The sequence below is a fragment of the Pelobates fuscus genome, chromosome 6 (genome assembly GCF_036172605.1).
Source record: "Pelobates fuscus isolate aPelFus1 chromosome 6, aPelFus1.pri, whole genome shotgun sequence".
Lineage (NCBI taxonomy): Eukaryota > Metazoa > Chordata > Amphibia > Anura > Pelobatidae > Pelobates > Pelobates fuscus.
This window is the reverse complement of record NC_086322.1, coordinates 175785353-175802671: the sequence shown is the minus strand read 5'-3', so window position 1 is coordinate 175802671 and position 17319 is coordinate 175785353. Positions and strand designations below refer to the sequence as shown.

At 37.1% G+C, this 17319-nt stretch overlaps 1 protein-coding gene across 2 annotated transcripts in view; it reads left to right on the top strand.

Moving 5' to 3' along the window:
• The window catches only part of LRBA (LPS responsive beige-like anchor protein), a 619335-nt gene that overhangs the window by 75040 nt on the left and 526976 nt on the right, over nt 1-17319 (top strand). For both annotated transcript variants that reach the window (XM_063458500.1, XM_063458501.1), the window contains exons 12-18: nt 2602-2754; nt 6693-6861; nt 7014-7093; nt 8290-8352; nt 10497-10594; nt 12577-12669; nt 13761-13869. In XM_063458500.1, the coding sequence (XP_063314570.1) occupies nt 2602-2754; nt 6693-6861; nt 7014-7093; nt 8290-8352; nt 10497-10594; nt 12577-12669; nt 13761-13869 (765 nt within the window). The remainder of the gene's footprint in view (nt 1-2601; nt 2755-6692; nt 6862-7013; nt 7094-8289; nt 8353-10496; nt 10595-12576; nt 12670-13760; nt 13870-17319) is intronic.

The window sequence follows — 17319 nt, the reverse complement described above, 5'->3', positions numbered from 1 at the left end:
TAGACCTTTATCCTCTTCTACATACCTTCCTTCTTTTGTTTTTAATCTAATCCCTGTTTTACTTTCCTTTTCTCATTTATGCATCTAAAAAATGTTTTGACCCCCTTTTTTACTGACTGCTATTTTATTTTCTGTGTGTGATTTGGAAGTTGTTATAACTTACTTAGCCTCTTCCTCCTAATCGTATAGATCATTCTGTCTTCCTCACTCTGTTTTTTTTTTTTATATTTACTAAATACAAACTTTTTATTTTTTTACTATTTTGGCCTCATCTGCGGAGTACCACAGTGGTTTCTTTCTTTGATTTTACTGACAAGCCTAATGCAATTTTCTGTTGCCTTCAGCAGTGCAACTTTTAAATAATCCCATTTCTCTTGGACTCCATTTAAATTGCTCCAGTCTGATAATGACTCCTTTTCCACATCTTCTAATTTTAGAAAAGTCTGTTTTTCTAAGGTCTAAAACTTTTGTTTTCATGTGGTGTGACTCAGTCACTGTTCTTATATTAAACCACACTGACTGATGATCACTGGATCCTAAAATTTCACCTACAGTAATATCTGATACTAAATCTAGTATTGCCTCTTTACGAGTTGGCTCCTTAACGACTTGTTTTAGAGACAATCCCAGTAGGGAGTTTAGAATGTGTGCTTCTGGCACAAGCGGCTATTTTGGTTTTCCAATTCACATCAGGAATATTAAATTTACCCATGATGATAACTTCCCCCTTCATTGTCATTTTGGCTATTTCCTCAGCTAGTAGATTATCTAACTCTTCTATTTGTCTTGGGGGTCTATAAATCACACCTACACGAGTTACTGTGTGATTACCAAATTCTAACGTAACCCAAACGGACTCTATGTTCGCCTCACTAACTTTTATTAGGCTAGATTTTATGCTATCATTCACATACAGGGCCACCCCTCCCCTTTTGCCTTCCCTGTCTTTTCTTTATAAAGAGTACCCTGGTATTGCTATGTCCCAGTCTTGATTCTCATTATAGCATGTCTCAGTAACCGTGACTAAATCTACATTATCAGTTGCCATTATTGCCGCTAGTTCATGGGTCTTATTCCCTAAACTGTGAGCATTTGTAGACATGACTCTAAGCTTATCATTTTTAAAACACACTTGCTACAGGCACCTTCTGTCCTTGTTTTATCACCCTTTTGCCCCCTCCTAGTTTAAATACATCCTAGCAACCTCTGAACTGCTCACTGAGAACATTTGTTCCCTTTTGAAAAAAAAAAGCAAACCATCTTTTTTGTACAGTTTTTTTTTTTTCCATTCCAAACAGAGCTACCATGAGAAATAAAGCCAAATCCTTGCTACCGACACCATTCACCAAGCCACAAGTTAAAGTCTTTAATACGCATCCGCCTGTCGTTCTGAGTGTTATATACAGGCAGAACTTCAGAGAATGACAATGTGGAAGCAACCTGCTGTATATAATTGGCCAAACACTAACAACTTCCTCTACCTCTGAAACCTCATTGCAAGCCAAGTCATTTGTCCCTAGATGGACAAGTACATACAATTCCCCTTCCTGCTGTGCTCACTTAACAATATTACAAATAAGTCTTCTGTCTCTGTGAGCAGTAGCTCCGGGAAGACATCTCACAAGACCACCATTGTCCATCTCCACACCTCTTATGGTAGAATCCCCCAACAACTGCTTTTTATTAGGCCTCACCATAGTCTCAAAGCCTGTCTCCACAACACCACTACACTCTGTGCCTCAGCCAGTCTCCACAACACTACTACCCTCAGTGCCTGAGCCTGTCTCCATAACACCATTAGACTCTCAAAGTGCAGAAAATGAATTCTGTAGAGCCACAGGCTGTGTAATATGCCTTTTTATCCACAACTCTGTCTACCAGATTCTACAGTAATCCATCTGCCATTCATAGTATGTCTCTGCGGCAGTGGCTTTGCAGCAGTTCCAGCCTGAGTTTGTTTACCAGTTAATTTACAAGTCTCAGACTTCAAAAATACAATCTCCTGCTGCAATATAGAGAACTGTCAACAGATTAGACAGCATCCAAATTTCCAAAAAGTGGAACGTGAAACATATGCATAACTGTTACACTGAACTTAGTCTGCCATTTTAATGAGGTGAAGAATTTAATTAACAAATCTTCCATTTTTTTTCCCATTTTTTTTTGTCCTCCTATATACCTCAGATTTACCTCCAGTTTATCTCCAGAATATCTCCAATCACACACTTAGAAGCAGCACTTAGATGTAGCAACCAAGCTATATTAACTTAAGGGAAAGATGGTAATGGAGGTATTTTAGCACATGCGTGCTTGCACATTCCCAAAGCATTGTAGTGTTTCCCTTACCCCAATTGAATTGCAATATTTTTTCCCCAATTTATCCTTTGGTAATTGCTACCAAGGACACAAGTATGGTTTGCTATAATGCTTTTGTTGCTTGTTGTAAGGAATAACATTTACAACTTTGTATTTTTTTGACTATTTAATGTGGCTTTAAATGCTTAGTTTTTATACTTGAACAGTTGACTGAACAGTAATAAGGGAAACCAGTTGTTTATATGTATAAGTGTTTTTTATTGTGTATATTTTTTTCCCTTTTAGTCTTCCAAAGCACATGTCACGAAAACTGTCTTAGAACTCAGTCTTGCCTTTGCAAAATACTTGAGTAGCTTACACAATGGAGTGCCCTTGCTCAAACAGTTGTGTGATCACATTTTACTGAACCCAGCAATATGGATTCATACGCCGGCCAAGGTATTTGCAAACTGGGGAAGATTTTTATTAGTTGGGTGTCAAACTTAAATATTCAGTGTGTATTGCTTAATAACAAAGGCTAAATGCTCATAGACTATCAATTGTACCCCTCTTCTGTTATTTCACATGGAGTTGTCTTTTGGGAAAATATTGTTAATATTTGATAAACCTGTAATATAAGAGTATTATAAGAAAATGCAAGTATTCTACACCAAAGAGCATATGAGCAATATTTTTTATTACTTTGTTGTATTGTTGTGCTTCTAAAGTTTCTTTCACTTGCTCTTAGGTGGCTTTTCAGACCTCCACAATAGTGTACATGCCTGTATGTTAGATGCCTCTATGTTGGATGCCTCCTTATACTTATTCAAATATCATCATATGCTAGCACTGTTTGGAGAAATGATATTTAAGAGCTCCGTACTTACAAAAAGACCATGTTTATTTTAAGATTGTGAATCTGTGACAGTGGAATAATGTTGACCTCTCTTGTGGACTTTCATAAATGTACTAAAATCCAAAAGCATTGTAATTATTTTAACGTTAATGCTCCTCATTGGCATGGAACAAATTAATGACAAACTGAATTTAGCCGTGGGTATGCTGTTAATGAGTCCTCGTTAAAGCTGGCATTGACATTGCCATTTTTCTCTAGAACCCTAAATGTATGGTTTTAGGCACAATTACACTTTACATAGTATTAACATTTTGCACACATTGTCTGAATGTTACATAAGATTAATTATTTTATTTATATATTTGTTTTTTGCAATTTATATTTTTATTGAGATGATAAATTTAATAAAGTCACTAGCTTACATCTGTATGACAATAAAAATTATATATTTTAGTTGACAAAAGATGAGCTGGCACATAGAAAAGCAGTATATGCACAAATTGCGAAGATAGATTGTAAGATTAAGATAAATAAAGACAAATTGCTTAGAGCCTAAAACAGAAATACAACTTGAATCATAAGCAAATCTGAATGATATGGGATTAAGAGACTTGAACATACTGGTATCGCTGGTAAATGGCTATCTGTCAAAATACTGCTTTGAAGCAAAATACTGTATTAAATATAGGTACTTTAATACAGAGTACTGAAACATAAAATTAAATCAAACTATAAAGTGCACACAGTGCTATAAACATCCACCAAAGATATAATATACTATAATGTACAGAGGAAAGTACTTCCCCTTTAAATATTCTTGTCTAAATATAAAATATGCACAGTGTGTGTGTGTGTGTGTGTGTGTGTGTGTTCCAGCTATACTTGACCCAGAGAGTCCCCCCTCTGCATTTTAGGACCACCAGGGGCCATGTGACCACTCTAAAAGAGCGGTCATATGGCCTCCATAGGTGTCCTCAGTGCTGCCTGAGCTTAGAACTGGAACGTTGATCTACTACTGGCAGATGCCTGAATAAAAGCTAAGTTTCTTCACAATATATTTCTTTGAAGTCCTTGGAGTGCTATCATTACTACATTTCTATTATTTGGCTATTAAGCACCGGGCTCTAACTCCCTATCCTGGAGTGCAAGCAATTGGGAATAAATAAATATATAAATATAAAATATATAATATAAAAATATATTGATGATGATGAAAATAATGGTAAAAATGGTCTGGTCACTAAGGGGTTAAACAAGATACTTACCTACTATCCAGCTTTCACTCACCCACTTTGTTGTGGTTTGAGTGACTTCATTTTTTTTGTTTGTTTTGTTTCCTTCTTTTCAACAATCTACTTGAAAAAAAGAGAGAAAAATAATACTTTAATCTAGGTGAATGCACAATTTAGTACCAGTCACATGTACTAGTTATATATACTACATATACATGTATATATCACATGTACTAGATATATACTATATAATATGCTCCAGGATGCCCTCTTTGGATTGAATAATGGATTTATTGGATAGTCTCCAATAAAAAGGAAAAACATTTTTTTTAAATGTTTCTATTGTTTAAAATCAATATTAAAGTGTATATAGAAGAAAAAATACATTAAAAAAAGTATATAGAGTTAATACTTACCAATAATGAGCTTTCCAAAAGCACAACGCGTTTCAACCAACAGATTTTCATCAGGTGTCTGTAGTCCAAGTAACAACTTTTATAGGTTCTATTTGATTAATCCCGTACCTTCCTTCCAGGTGTTATTCCTAATTCAGTGCCATGTGTCAAACGGTTCACCTCCATTTTCATTGTAAGTCTTAATAACGTGATCTTATGCAACATCTTGTCACATGGTACCAGCAACGCACTCATCAAACAGTGCCCCAGGCACCAGATTAAAAACTGGAAAAACTATAGAAGTGTCCTTAAGCATTTGAGAAGGTTGGCAAACCTAATTAAACAAATTCCCGTAAAAAATAATTACAATTGAAAGATACCACATAAGTCACACAATTCTATAAATATACAAAATTGTATATTTATAGAATATAAGAGATATTTCTCCATAAACAACAAAATAAATAAATTATTTATACTTGAAATATATAATATATATAATATATATAATATATATATATATATATTATTTCAAGTAGTCTTGCACTCCCAATAATCCTGTAGTCTATCACCACACTGTAAATACCAAAACCATATGAAGCAGCCAGCACTCTTTGGATTTCATTCAATGTTAGTCTTTATTGTTTCGAAAATAAACAAAGAGAAAAGCTGTTTTTTTTTTTTTTTGTGTTTTTTTTGTTTGTTTTTTTTTTGTTCTCCACGAAATCTTTCATCAGGACATGGAATATATATTCCAATGATAAAATAGGAGGAAGAATGGAGAGGGCTACTGGATCAACGAAAAGTACTAAAAATGAAAAATATTATAATTAAGAAAATGTTATGACCGTAATAGCACTAAAAGTCAGAAGAGCTGAGCATATCTATAATATTAAGGAGCTATTTGAATCCTAGTGTTTTAGCTAATTTTATGAAATTTTTGTGGGAAATCTTCCTTACTATTTTTTTATGGCTATTGATAAAGTGAGAGAGAATTGGAGAGGAGGTTATCATTTTAAATAATTGGGCAAGTTGTATACAAGATGATTTTTTTTTTTTTTTTTTTAAAGTGAATACCATTACCCCTGAAGGCGTAAATAAACATTTTGGCTTGGTTACTTGGTGGATGGGTTTCTAGTTTGGTGTCTATAATTATGGTACTCCCATATGGGGATACTGGGTAGGGAATCTGTTTGCTGGACGGCTGTTTTGGTTTCTTAGTAGATAGGTCCGTAGTTTGTTTTAATTTTTTTTTATATGTTATTTTTCATCATTTTTCTTTTTAGTGTTTTTGGTTGATTCATAAGCACTCTATTCTTTCTCCTATTTTCCTATTGGATTAAACATTAATCTATTTTACCAAACTTTATTAAAGGAATACTCCAGGCACCGTAACAACTTCATTCAAATTAAATGATGGTGCCAATAATGCACTCAAATAGGAAATGCCTATGGAAGTGTGGTTTCTGCCTTGATACATGTTTAGTGCTTATAATAAGTCACGGGGTAATCGTCACCAACCAGGGGTGGGGGAAATGGGTATCCGTGCTGCCTCATCTTGTTTCAGGGCGACTGTGAGATTGTCCTCTTCTTCCATGCTTGGTTTATCTGACCTGCCCCATGTAAGCCTCCGGAAACTCCCTGCAGAATCTAAAAAAAATATTCAGTAATGTCTCCTTTGAGACTTTGCAGGTACAGAGGGTAACCCCTGAAGCTTGAAAGCCCAAACAGCTATTTCACTGTGAGCTTTTTATAGATGTATCTAATCAGCATGACAGTCAAGCCCCTTTTATTGACATTTTTTACATTGTTCTACAGAATAGCTTTCGGGTGTATTTTCCTTTTTACTGTTTTTTAAGAATCTTTTTGAATTATTGTGTATTTACAAATGTCTTGTTTGTCTCTTAACTGTAGGTCCAATTGGCTTTGTACTCATATATGTCTACAGAGTTCATCAGTACAGTGAACATTTACAATGCAGTGCGGAGAATCGGGACCGTGCTCTTAGTGGTACATACGTTGAAATATTACTATTGGACTGTTAATCCTCAGGATCGCAGTGGAGTCACCCCAAAATGCATGGGTAGGTTTACTTGTTGCTGCTAACAATCTGTATGCGTATTTTCTTTTGTATGTGAATATTGTTTTTGTTTTTATAAATAACAATTTTGTTTAAATATTGCAATGTCAAACTGTAATTGCCTGACCTATGCCCTTATTTGTTTGTACCACAAGATGGACCACGGCCAAATCAGAAAGAAATCCTATCTCTCAGAGCACTTCTACTGATGTTTATCAAACAATTGGTGATGAAGGTAAGATGACTGTTGCGTTGCTAGCATAAATCCAAAAATGTCTGTAAGACTTCTAACTAGCCTGCCTTTCATATAACATACATGGCCACAGCCCTTTCTCCAAGTGACTGGAAGGAGTTTCTCAACGCTACAGATTACCATCTTGGTAATGGAAGTAATGACCTTCAGTTAAAAAATAACTTTCAAATTATACATTTCCTGTGAATTTCTCCAGCTGAATGTTTAGATGAGACTTATACCTACGAAAAGATGTGCTTATTAGCAACATGGTCTGTGACAGGATCACTTGAGAGGATTAGTTGCTAGTCCTCAAGGCACTCAAGGTCTTACCATTATCCACACTGGAACTTAATTGGAAGATGTCCAATTTTTGGATTGGTGGAGTGCCTTGATTGGGCTGGGAACATTAATACATTTATCTTGGCACATTATAAAACTTCTTATATACTGTGACCTTATAATAGTAATTATTACTATATAAATGCCAGTCTAGTTGACATTAAAATTCTTCTTGAAAAGTGACTCGTGTAGACCTGTAATCACTGAAAGCCACAGTTTCTTTAAGCTCTATAGCAAGTGGTTTGCATCATTATATCTTCTGATGCGGCTAAATTCTCTCTTATCATTGATAGCCTGTTCATAATTGAAATTTACTCTTTAAAAAAAAAAAAATAAAAAAAAAAATGTATGTGAGCTGTTGGGTATACACAAACTCTTACCAAAATGTCCTTAATGGTACACCAAAAACAGCTTTCCTTGTTCCTTTTTGTGCAAACATGCCTATAGGCTCACTAGAATCCTATTGCAAATGTAATTCTGCCATCATATGTAGGATTTCAATTTAAAAACCTTTAGCCCGTAGTGAACATTATTTATTTTAATGTTCTCTTTGGTAGGATATTTATATATATATATATATATATATATATATATATATTTTTTTTTTATGGGAGCATATTAAAATGACCTAGCTTACATGATGAATCTTTCATTGCACTATTTTCACCATTTATATTGATATTGTTTAATTGTAATTTCATAACAAATATATAAAAGGGAATGGGTTGTTTTACCTTATTGATTGTACTTATGCTCTCTATTTTTTCATGTAGCTTTTGTATTGTTAATGAACTTCTGATATGGAGTATTAAAATGGGTTCTAATTATCAACATTTTTAATTTACTGCATTTTTAAGGATTATGGAGTTAAAGAGGACGAATTGCAGGCAATTCTTAATTATCTGTTGACCATTCATGAGGTATGTTACCATTTTGTAACTATAGTACTATAAATAGTAAATATAATATAATTACTTTTTTCTTTTTTTTTTTCTTGAATGTCCAATATCTTTAACAGCCAGCAGTATTAAAGCATTGCCACTAGATGTCACTGCAATCTGTCCTTTTTTGATTTTGCTGCTTACTGTATGGTTTATCATTTGAAAATGCAGAAATGTTTATATTCTAGTTTTCAGATGGTTAAATTTAAAAAGGCCATCACACCATGGTCAACTAAACCAGTTTACAGAACATTGCAATGACATACTCCATTAGTTGTCAGATATTTTCACTCTGGGCATTGGTCCTGAAAAATAAAATTGTTGAAGCATAAATGATTGATTTGAATGAGAGCAAATTGTCCTGAGAATATATTCATTCACTGCCTAGAAGTGTATATACTTAAAGGGACACTATAGTCACCCAGACCACTTCATCTCATTTAAGTGGTCTTGGTGCAGTGTCCCATTCCCACTTAATCCTGCAATATAAATCATTGCAGTTTTTGAGAAACGAAGACTGCTTCTAATGGCTGTCAATCAGAAAACCACTAGAGGTGCAGCCTGGTTGCTAACTGACTTTTAATTGCTTAACTGACGCTGTATGTCCTCACACTCTGCATGAGGACATCCATCATCCTTAAAAAACCCATAGGAAAGCATTCCTACAGGGAGGGCCTTATGGGTTTGCAGTGCTAGTCACACATGCGTGTTGTCCCCCACCTTCTACGCCAGACGAGATGGAGTGCTGACCCAGTGCTGAATGAAATTGATGCTGCAGTCTGCCGAAGGTGAATGGGTGTATATATCTCGCTAAAGAGAAGCGACTAAGCTTAACCACACTGTCTATGTGCGGTGCATGCTCCTCTGGAAAAGTAATCTTAAAGGAAATGGTAAGCGGTAATATGAAAAGTAGGCAAGTGAGCATTCTAACAGCCATCTTTTGTGCACCTCTGGTGAGACTGTCCTTTGTTCCAGCCGGTGATCATTATTTTACAACATGTCATTGATTTTAAATATTGCTTGACAGAAAATTCTGTGAGCACAGCAACAGACTGCAAAATATTGAACACTAGGTTAAATAACGGATGGTCTGACCCAAAGTTGGTTGTTGGAGAGGTTGGCAAGTGATGTTCTTCAAAAATTTTCATAGATATGAATCAAAACTAAACTGATTTTGATATTACATTGTTATTTAAATCCAAAGACTGCTGTGTCTTATACGCAGTTTATGTTCTTACCCGCCCCCCTCCTACCACCCCCCACATTTGATAGTTTTATGCTATTATTCCTTTAATACATTCACACAGGTGCACATTTCTGATCCTGGGCTTAGTTCCCTTGCTGATGAAACATGGCATTTGTCCCAGTTGAAGCTGTGGAGACTTGGAGTCTCACTGGCAGCTTTGACCACATTTGCTGTTCTAGTGCTGACAGATTAATGTAACCAGCACTTAGAATTAACACCAAAACAACATACTGACAGGAACTGTAACTTTGGATAGTCCTTCCAACAACATTGTGGACATCCCCCCCTTGGGGTTCTCTGCATGTAATAGTGATCCACAAAGCAGGTTTTTTAGCTTTTCGGGTCTGCATATAATCCGTAAAAATCCAGGAGCTCTGACAGGCCATCTCAAACTTCTCTGGCGTCCAAATATAAAAAAAAGTGTTCCATATTTCCACTCCGTTTAATAAGGTGGCATGGGCAATCCTCAAGTTAAGTCATCTTTGGTTCCCAACCCTTAAGTACCCCAGCCATGGATTTTGAAAAGATATTATATGGAACAGGTTTGTTCTTTGTAGATTCTTGTTTGACTTTGTCCCTACTTCTCATCCACCACTTTACCTCAGGGTGACACCCATCCAAAAGAAGGCAGGGGAGGAATTTAGAAAAGTTCTGTGTCTTTTGTAGTAGGATTTCAAGCCAGTTGAGGAAGGTAATCCTCACTGAATTTTAAATCCTGTATTTTGGCTATATGAATATGATGAAATGATATGCTCTATTAGGATAAAAATGTTCATACACCGTAAATGTACAGAGATATTATCAAGTCTTACAGGTTTCCTTGCAGTGCTGTCACTCACCTGGTACCAGAGTCTAATTGTGTTTTCCTTGTCAATAGGATGACAATCTAATGGATGTCCTACAGTTACTTGTTGCACTAATGTCAGAGCACCCAGGGTCCATGATCCCAGCTTTTGATCAAAGAAACGGATTGAGGTACCTTTGTTTTCCTTTTTTACTAAATGCCTTGCTATTTTCTAGATACAAACGTTCTCTATTGTTAGGTTAAATAAAATAAAATAGTTTCACCTCTTTAGATTTTGTTGAATCTTCCACTTATGTCTCATGCACCTTGTTTTAAATACATCACATCCAAAACTGAGAAACCATATTCTCTTGAAGGTATTTGTACATGGGCATTTTCATAAAGCATGCAGCAGCTGTAAAGGGACACGCTGGGCACCAATACAACTTTAACGCATTTGATAGATGCTTGGCCTCGTATTCTGATTTTTTGCATGCTTAACTCTCTATGAAACTTGCACATAAGAAAAATACAATGCTGCACCTTCAGCCTGCTTCCTTGTCCATGCCCCCTTGTGCCAGAATGTCTTCCTTCTAAAAGTTATGCACACAATATCTGCCCCAATAGGACTGAGTGAGCTGCTTTTAATTCACAGCCTGGCTGCAGACAGAGAAACTAATTTCTAGTATTATCCTTACTTTATGCCTCCCTGGGTGTCCTCTCCTCCTAATGTAGGTTACATTATATTTCAAATCATTCAGTACTGTCAGTGACTGAACTGTGTGCATACCTTTTTGATAAGGAAATCCTTTTCTTGAGTGAGGGGACGTGGCAAATACAAAAACTAAAAAGACTTGAGAATGCAAAAAACATCATTAATAAACCCATCAAATGAAACTAGACCATGTAAAGTTTTATTGGTGTCTGAAGTGTCCCTTTTAACACCTTATGGATCAATAAGTGAAAGATTTGGCCAGAACAATCTAGTTGTTGAAGTTCCAATAACAAAATGCATTTCTTCTTTTTGCCAATAACAGGGCTCTGTAGCACTGGTAATGCTGCATGATCAGGATATTACCTAGTAAATAATAAAAACATATAGACATTTTATATCCAGGACCACTCTAAACACCTAAAACACTTCAGATTTGCTGAAGTGCTTTATATGTCTTGAGTCCTCTTTATTTTATTTTCGTCAATTTATAAAGGTGCTAAATAGAAATCAGCACTTTTTAACAGGTCTGTGCCACGACTCCTACTCAGCTGTCTGATTCCACAGAACTAATGGAAGTAGTCGATTTGCTGGGCTAGAGCTTGCCTCCCTTTTATATCCCATTGCTGCTCCTGGCTAGGAATTCTCAGTGAACTGCATCAACAGAGACTTTCCAATGAGAAGCATGGGAAATAAAAGAAGGGGTTGCATCAGCTGCAGACAAAAGATCTGTAGTTTTTGCAAGTTATTTTTTTCTACATACTTGCAAAGAAAATGTGCGGAACAGGAGGATGTGCCTACCACAACTCAAAAACGCATTAGTGTCTCCCTTCTTTGTGCTCTCTTGCACATTTTGCCCAAATGTAATTTCCTTTTTTAATTAAAGGACCATTATAAACTGTTTGATGGGTTAAGGCACTGGTGTATTGTAAACAAAATATATTCCTGTTTTCTTTGGGGTTATATCTGCTATACAGTGAAGTCGTGTTTTGTGGTCTTCCCCCAGCCCCATTTGTTATTGAAGTCTTTCTTTAAAGCTTCAATATATACAAGCTTGTAATAGAATTTACACAAGTGCTAGTGATTACCAAGCAATAATCCCTACATTCCTTCCACAAACACCTCTTGCCTTTACACCTTTAATCACATTGCCTTCTGTAATATCTTAATTCCTTAATGAGTTTTGGTTTTTTTCCTGAAGCCTTGTGATTACACATTTACTAACAAACTGTTTACTTAAACACATACATTTACAATCTACGTAGCTTTCCACCTTACTTTCTACCTTCTTCGGGGGACACCAATAATATCATTAAAGTGTGTCCTTTGGGGCAATGTATTTTTCTTTTCTTTTTTTTTTTTTAAATATATTTTATGATTACAAAATAATGTGATATTTCATTCAAATAACTTATTGCTGATGCTGTATGTATCATTGTCAAACTTTTTTTATTTAAACAGGGTTGTTTATAAATTGCTTGCATCAAAAAGTGAAGGAATAAGAGTTCAGGCATTGAAAGTCTTGGGATACTTTTTAAAGCACCTTTCACCAAAGTACGTACTCCTTCTTTTAAAACACCGCTTTCCTTTTTTTATTGACTGCTGTCTTTTGCGTCACCTTAGAGGACATGTTGTATTTACTATACTACAATTTTAAAGTAAGACCTTTTCCCTTTTCCTTCTTTAGGAGAAAAAAGTAAACTCTTAATTTTTTGCAAAAAAAAATTCGTACACTTTTTGGGATATATAAGGGACTTATTCATTAAACAATCTTATTTAGGCTAAATAAGACAATCTATGTGCATAGCTAAATTGAAGAACTAATTCTAAAACTGCTATTTTGGCCTGGTTTGCATTTTGTGTTTCAGTTTACCAATGTTTGAAATATTGTGACTAAATTATTCTACTGCTATTCAGACTGTGGAAGGCTTATGAAGGCTTAAATATTCGTGTTTTTGCCTGCTATTACTGCAATGCGATTCTAAGTACGGTAAATGTTTTTTTGTAGTGTGAGGACTGAGGCCGCCTTTATCTTCGTACAGGGAAATACCATGCTTGCACTTGGCTTTAGGCACTAGATTATGATTCTGTGACATATCATTGGTTCTTTAAAAGGCACTTGAAGGACCACTCTAAACACATAACCATTTGTATGTACATGTATAGATAAAAAACAGGTTGCGCCACATGTTTGTGTAGAGATGTTAAGCAGCACTAACATTTGACGCAACCTGTTTTTTACATCCACATTTACTATACTTTCTTGGATTTTAGTTGTATCCAAGTTTGTGTTTGCTGCCTTTTAGGAACATTGGCTGAAAAGAGACATGTGTCCTTCAAGTTCAGCTTCTCCTCATATTTGTTTTTTTGCTGTTGATCCAACATTGGAAATGTATTGTTTGCTTATGTTACTGTGATAATTAGAACTGCAATCCTTATTCTGTAAATAGACTGTTTAAGTATTTTCTGCCTGCATATATTTTTTTAATAGTCTGTTATAGAGGGGTGTCTAGGTTGACTAGACTTGAAAATAACAGGCTAAGGAGGGTTCAGATTTATCTATCTGGCCACAGCCAATACATCTTTAATTTTACACAATATATTAACAGAAAATTCTTGCTATGTTATGTTCGCTGTTTTTCTAGGAGGAAATCCGAAGTAATGCAAGGTCATGGATTATTCTCTCTCCTTGCTGAGAGGCTGATGCTTCAGACAAACACAATCACAGTGACCACATACAATGTGCTGTTTGAGGTAACTATTTTATTTTCCAAAAAGGGGTCCTGTTACTTTCCAGTGTTGTAATATATGCGGTTATACCTATGGTTACTACATATGTATTTGTGATGTATGAATAGCAAACCTAAATGTAGAAATACATGGCTCTCTTTCCAGCAAGTGTGCGCTTCCATGTTTGCTCCCCTTCAGTGACCGTACTAATTTGGAGAGGGCCCTGGCGCAATCCTTTTTGGGCCCCTCTATTGCAACCATTGACTAAAGGTAGATTCCTATCTGTTGTGTAAATCTGACAATGTTTTGTTAGCCGGGGAGCTACAGTTTGCCCATCCTTGCAGAGTTGTATTGAGCACTGAGAAGTTACATAGCTGAAAAGAGACTTGCGTCCATCAAGTTCAGCCTTCCTCACATTTTGTTTTTTGTGGTTGATCCAAAAGAAGGCAAAAAAAAAAGGTTTGAAGCACTTCCAATTTTGCAACAAGCTAGGAAAAAAATTCCTTCTTGACCCCAGAATGGCAGTCAGATTTATCCTTGGATCAAGCAGTTATTACCCTACATTAAAAAATTATATCCTTGAATATTCTGTTTTTGCAAGTATTCATCTAGTAGCTGTTTGAACATCTGTATGGACTCTGATGAAGCCACTTCTTAAGGCAGAGAATTCCACATCCTTATTGTTCTTAGAATAAAAAACCCTTTCCTTTGTCTTGGACTAAATCTACCTTCTCTATACGCATGACCTCGTGTCCTATGTAAAGTTCGGTTTGTGAATAGATTTCCACACAATGGTTTGTATTGGCCCCGAATATATTTGTATAGTGTTATCATATCCCCTCTCAGGCGACGTTTTTCTAAACTAAACAGGTTTAAATTTAACCTTTCTTCATAGCTGATCTGTTCCTTTCCTTTTATTAATTTTGTAGCCCGCCTCTGCACTTTTTCTAGTGCCATAATATCCTTCTTTAGAAGAGGTGCCCAAAGTGCACAGCATATTCAATATGTGGTCTTACCAGTGATTTATAAAGAGGCAAAATGATATACTCATCCCGAGAATGCCCTTTTTCATGCATGACAATACCTTACTGACTTTAGCCACTGCTCATTGACATTGCACAGTGTTGCATAGTTTGTCTATAACAATTCCCAAGTCCTTTTCGTGTGTTGTTATCCCTAATTTGCTTCTATTAAGGGTATACGTTGCTTGTGCATTCTTTACGCTGAAGTGCATAACTTTGCATTTTTCAACATTAAATTTCATCTGCCATTTGAGTGCCCAGTCAGGTTAAATAGAAGGGGTCCCAGAACAGAACCCTGAGGGACACCACTTGCCGCCACCTCTGTCCAGCTTGAAAATTTACCATTAATGACAACTCTTTGTACTCTATTTTTAAGCCAATGTTCCACCCAAAAACAAACCTTTTCATCTAGACCGATTTCCTTGAGTTTGAACACTAAGATATTGTGTGGAACTGTATCAAATGCCTTGGCAAAATCGAAATAGATCACATCCACTGCAACACACTGATCTATACTTCTACATACTTCTTTGTAGAACGCAATCAAGTTAGTTTGACATGACCCGTGCTTCATAAAACCATGCTTATTTTTGCTGATAACCATGTTCTTCTCAAGGAATTCTTGAATATTATCCCTTAATAACTTTTCAAATATTTTCCCAGCCACAGATGTTAAAGGACCACTCTAGTGCCAGGAAAGCATACTCGTTTTCCTGGCACTAGAGTGCCCTGAGGGTGCCCCCACCCTCAGGGACCCCCTCCCGCCCGGCTCTGGAAAGGGGAAAGGGGTAAAAACTTACCTTTTTCCAGCGCTGGGCGGAGAGATCTCCTTCTGCTCTCCTCCTCAGATCCTCCTCTTCTCCTCCCCGTCGGCTGAATGCGCACGCGCGGCAAGAGCTGCGCGCGCATTCAGCCGGTCACATAGGAAAGCATTCATAATGCTTTCCTATGGATGCTGGCGTGCTCTCACTGTGAAAATCACAGTGAGAAGCATGCAAGCGCCTCTAGCGGCTGTCAATGAGACAGCCACTAGAGGACATAGGGGGAAGGCTTAACCCATTCATAAACATAGCAGTTTCTCTGAAACTGCTATGTTTATGAAAAAATGGGTTAACCCTAGAAGGACCTGGCACCCAGACCACCTCATTAAGCTGAAGTGGTCTGGGTGCCTAGAGTGGTCCTTTAAGCTCACAGGTCTATAATTTCCAGGCAAGGATTTTGAATCATCTTTTGAATATTAGAACCAGGAATATAGGAAGTGTTTCTGTTTGAATGCAATAATGTTTTTTGTATGGAATGTGTGTAAATGTATTTGTTTGTAGTATAGCGTTTTTAAAAATAATTATTTATATTCAGACTCACTGGTGTGAGCAAACATACTAGAGACAATAATAAAGTGACATATAGGTACAAAACATTGTATACTGTAGCGATATGTACAGTGAGCTGAGGTTTTGTTATATTAAGAAAAGAAGAAAACAAAAAATTATGTTTATTATATCCAGAACTAACCTGTTGCTGGCATTGTAATATGATAAAAGGCTCGTGGCCATGTCCCCTGTTAGACCACCAGACAGAGTTCTCAACTCCTGAAGTCATGCAGGCCAACACACATATCATACCACGCAGCCAGTATAGGCACACAAACATATCACATGCAGCCAGGAGAGAACACGTGCACACACACCATTTCACATACATTAACATTACATGCAGACCTTTACCACTTTAAACATTTCTGGTTAATTGAGAGGACACAGTCAGAGGCGTACCTAGGGTTTCTAGCGAGGAGCTGTTCCCCTCTGTGTGTCTTTGTCCTTACCCTGGCCCCTCGGCGTGTGTCTTTGTCCTTACCCTGGCCCCTCGGCGTGTGTCTTTGTCCTTACCCCGGCCCCTCGGCGTGTGTCTTTGTCCTTACCCCGGCCCCTCGGCGTGTGTCTTTGTCCTTACCCCGGCCCCTCGGCGTGTGTCTTTGTCCTTACCCCGGCCCCTCGGCGTGTGTCTTTGTCCTTACCTCGGCGTGTGTCTTTGTCCTTACCCCGGCCCCTCGGCGTGTGTCTTTGTCCTTACCCCGGCCCCTCGGCGTGTGTCTTTGTCCTTACCCCGGCCCCTTGACCTACCTATACATACCCAAAATCAAGGATGCATCACAGACCCTACACTACCTCCTCGACCATATAATCTACACACAGATCGGATCCACACCAAGGCTCGTGGGGAGGGAGATCCAGCGTTATCTAAACTTGGCCAACCTGACCCGCTTCGACCAGGACATCGAATCACTAAAACACTGGAGGAACTAGCTTACGGCATCAAAACCTCAGAATCCGGCAAATCCTTGGGCCCAGATGGCCTCACGCTTCTACACTACAAAACATTCTCACCCGATCTTCTCCCGAAACATCAGATAGAATATAACTCCATATTGTAAGGCACATCACCTACTTCACAC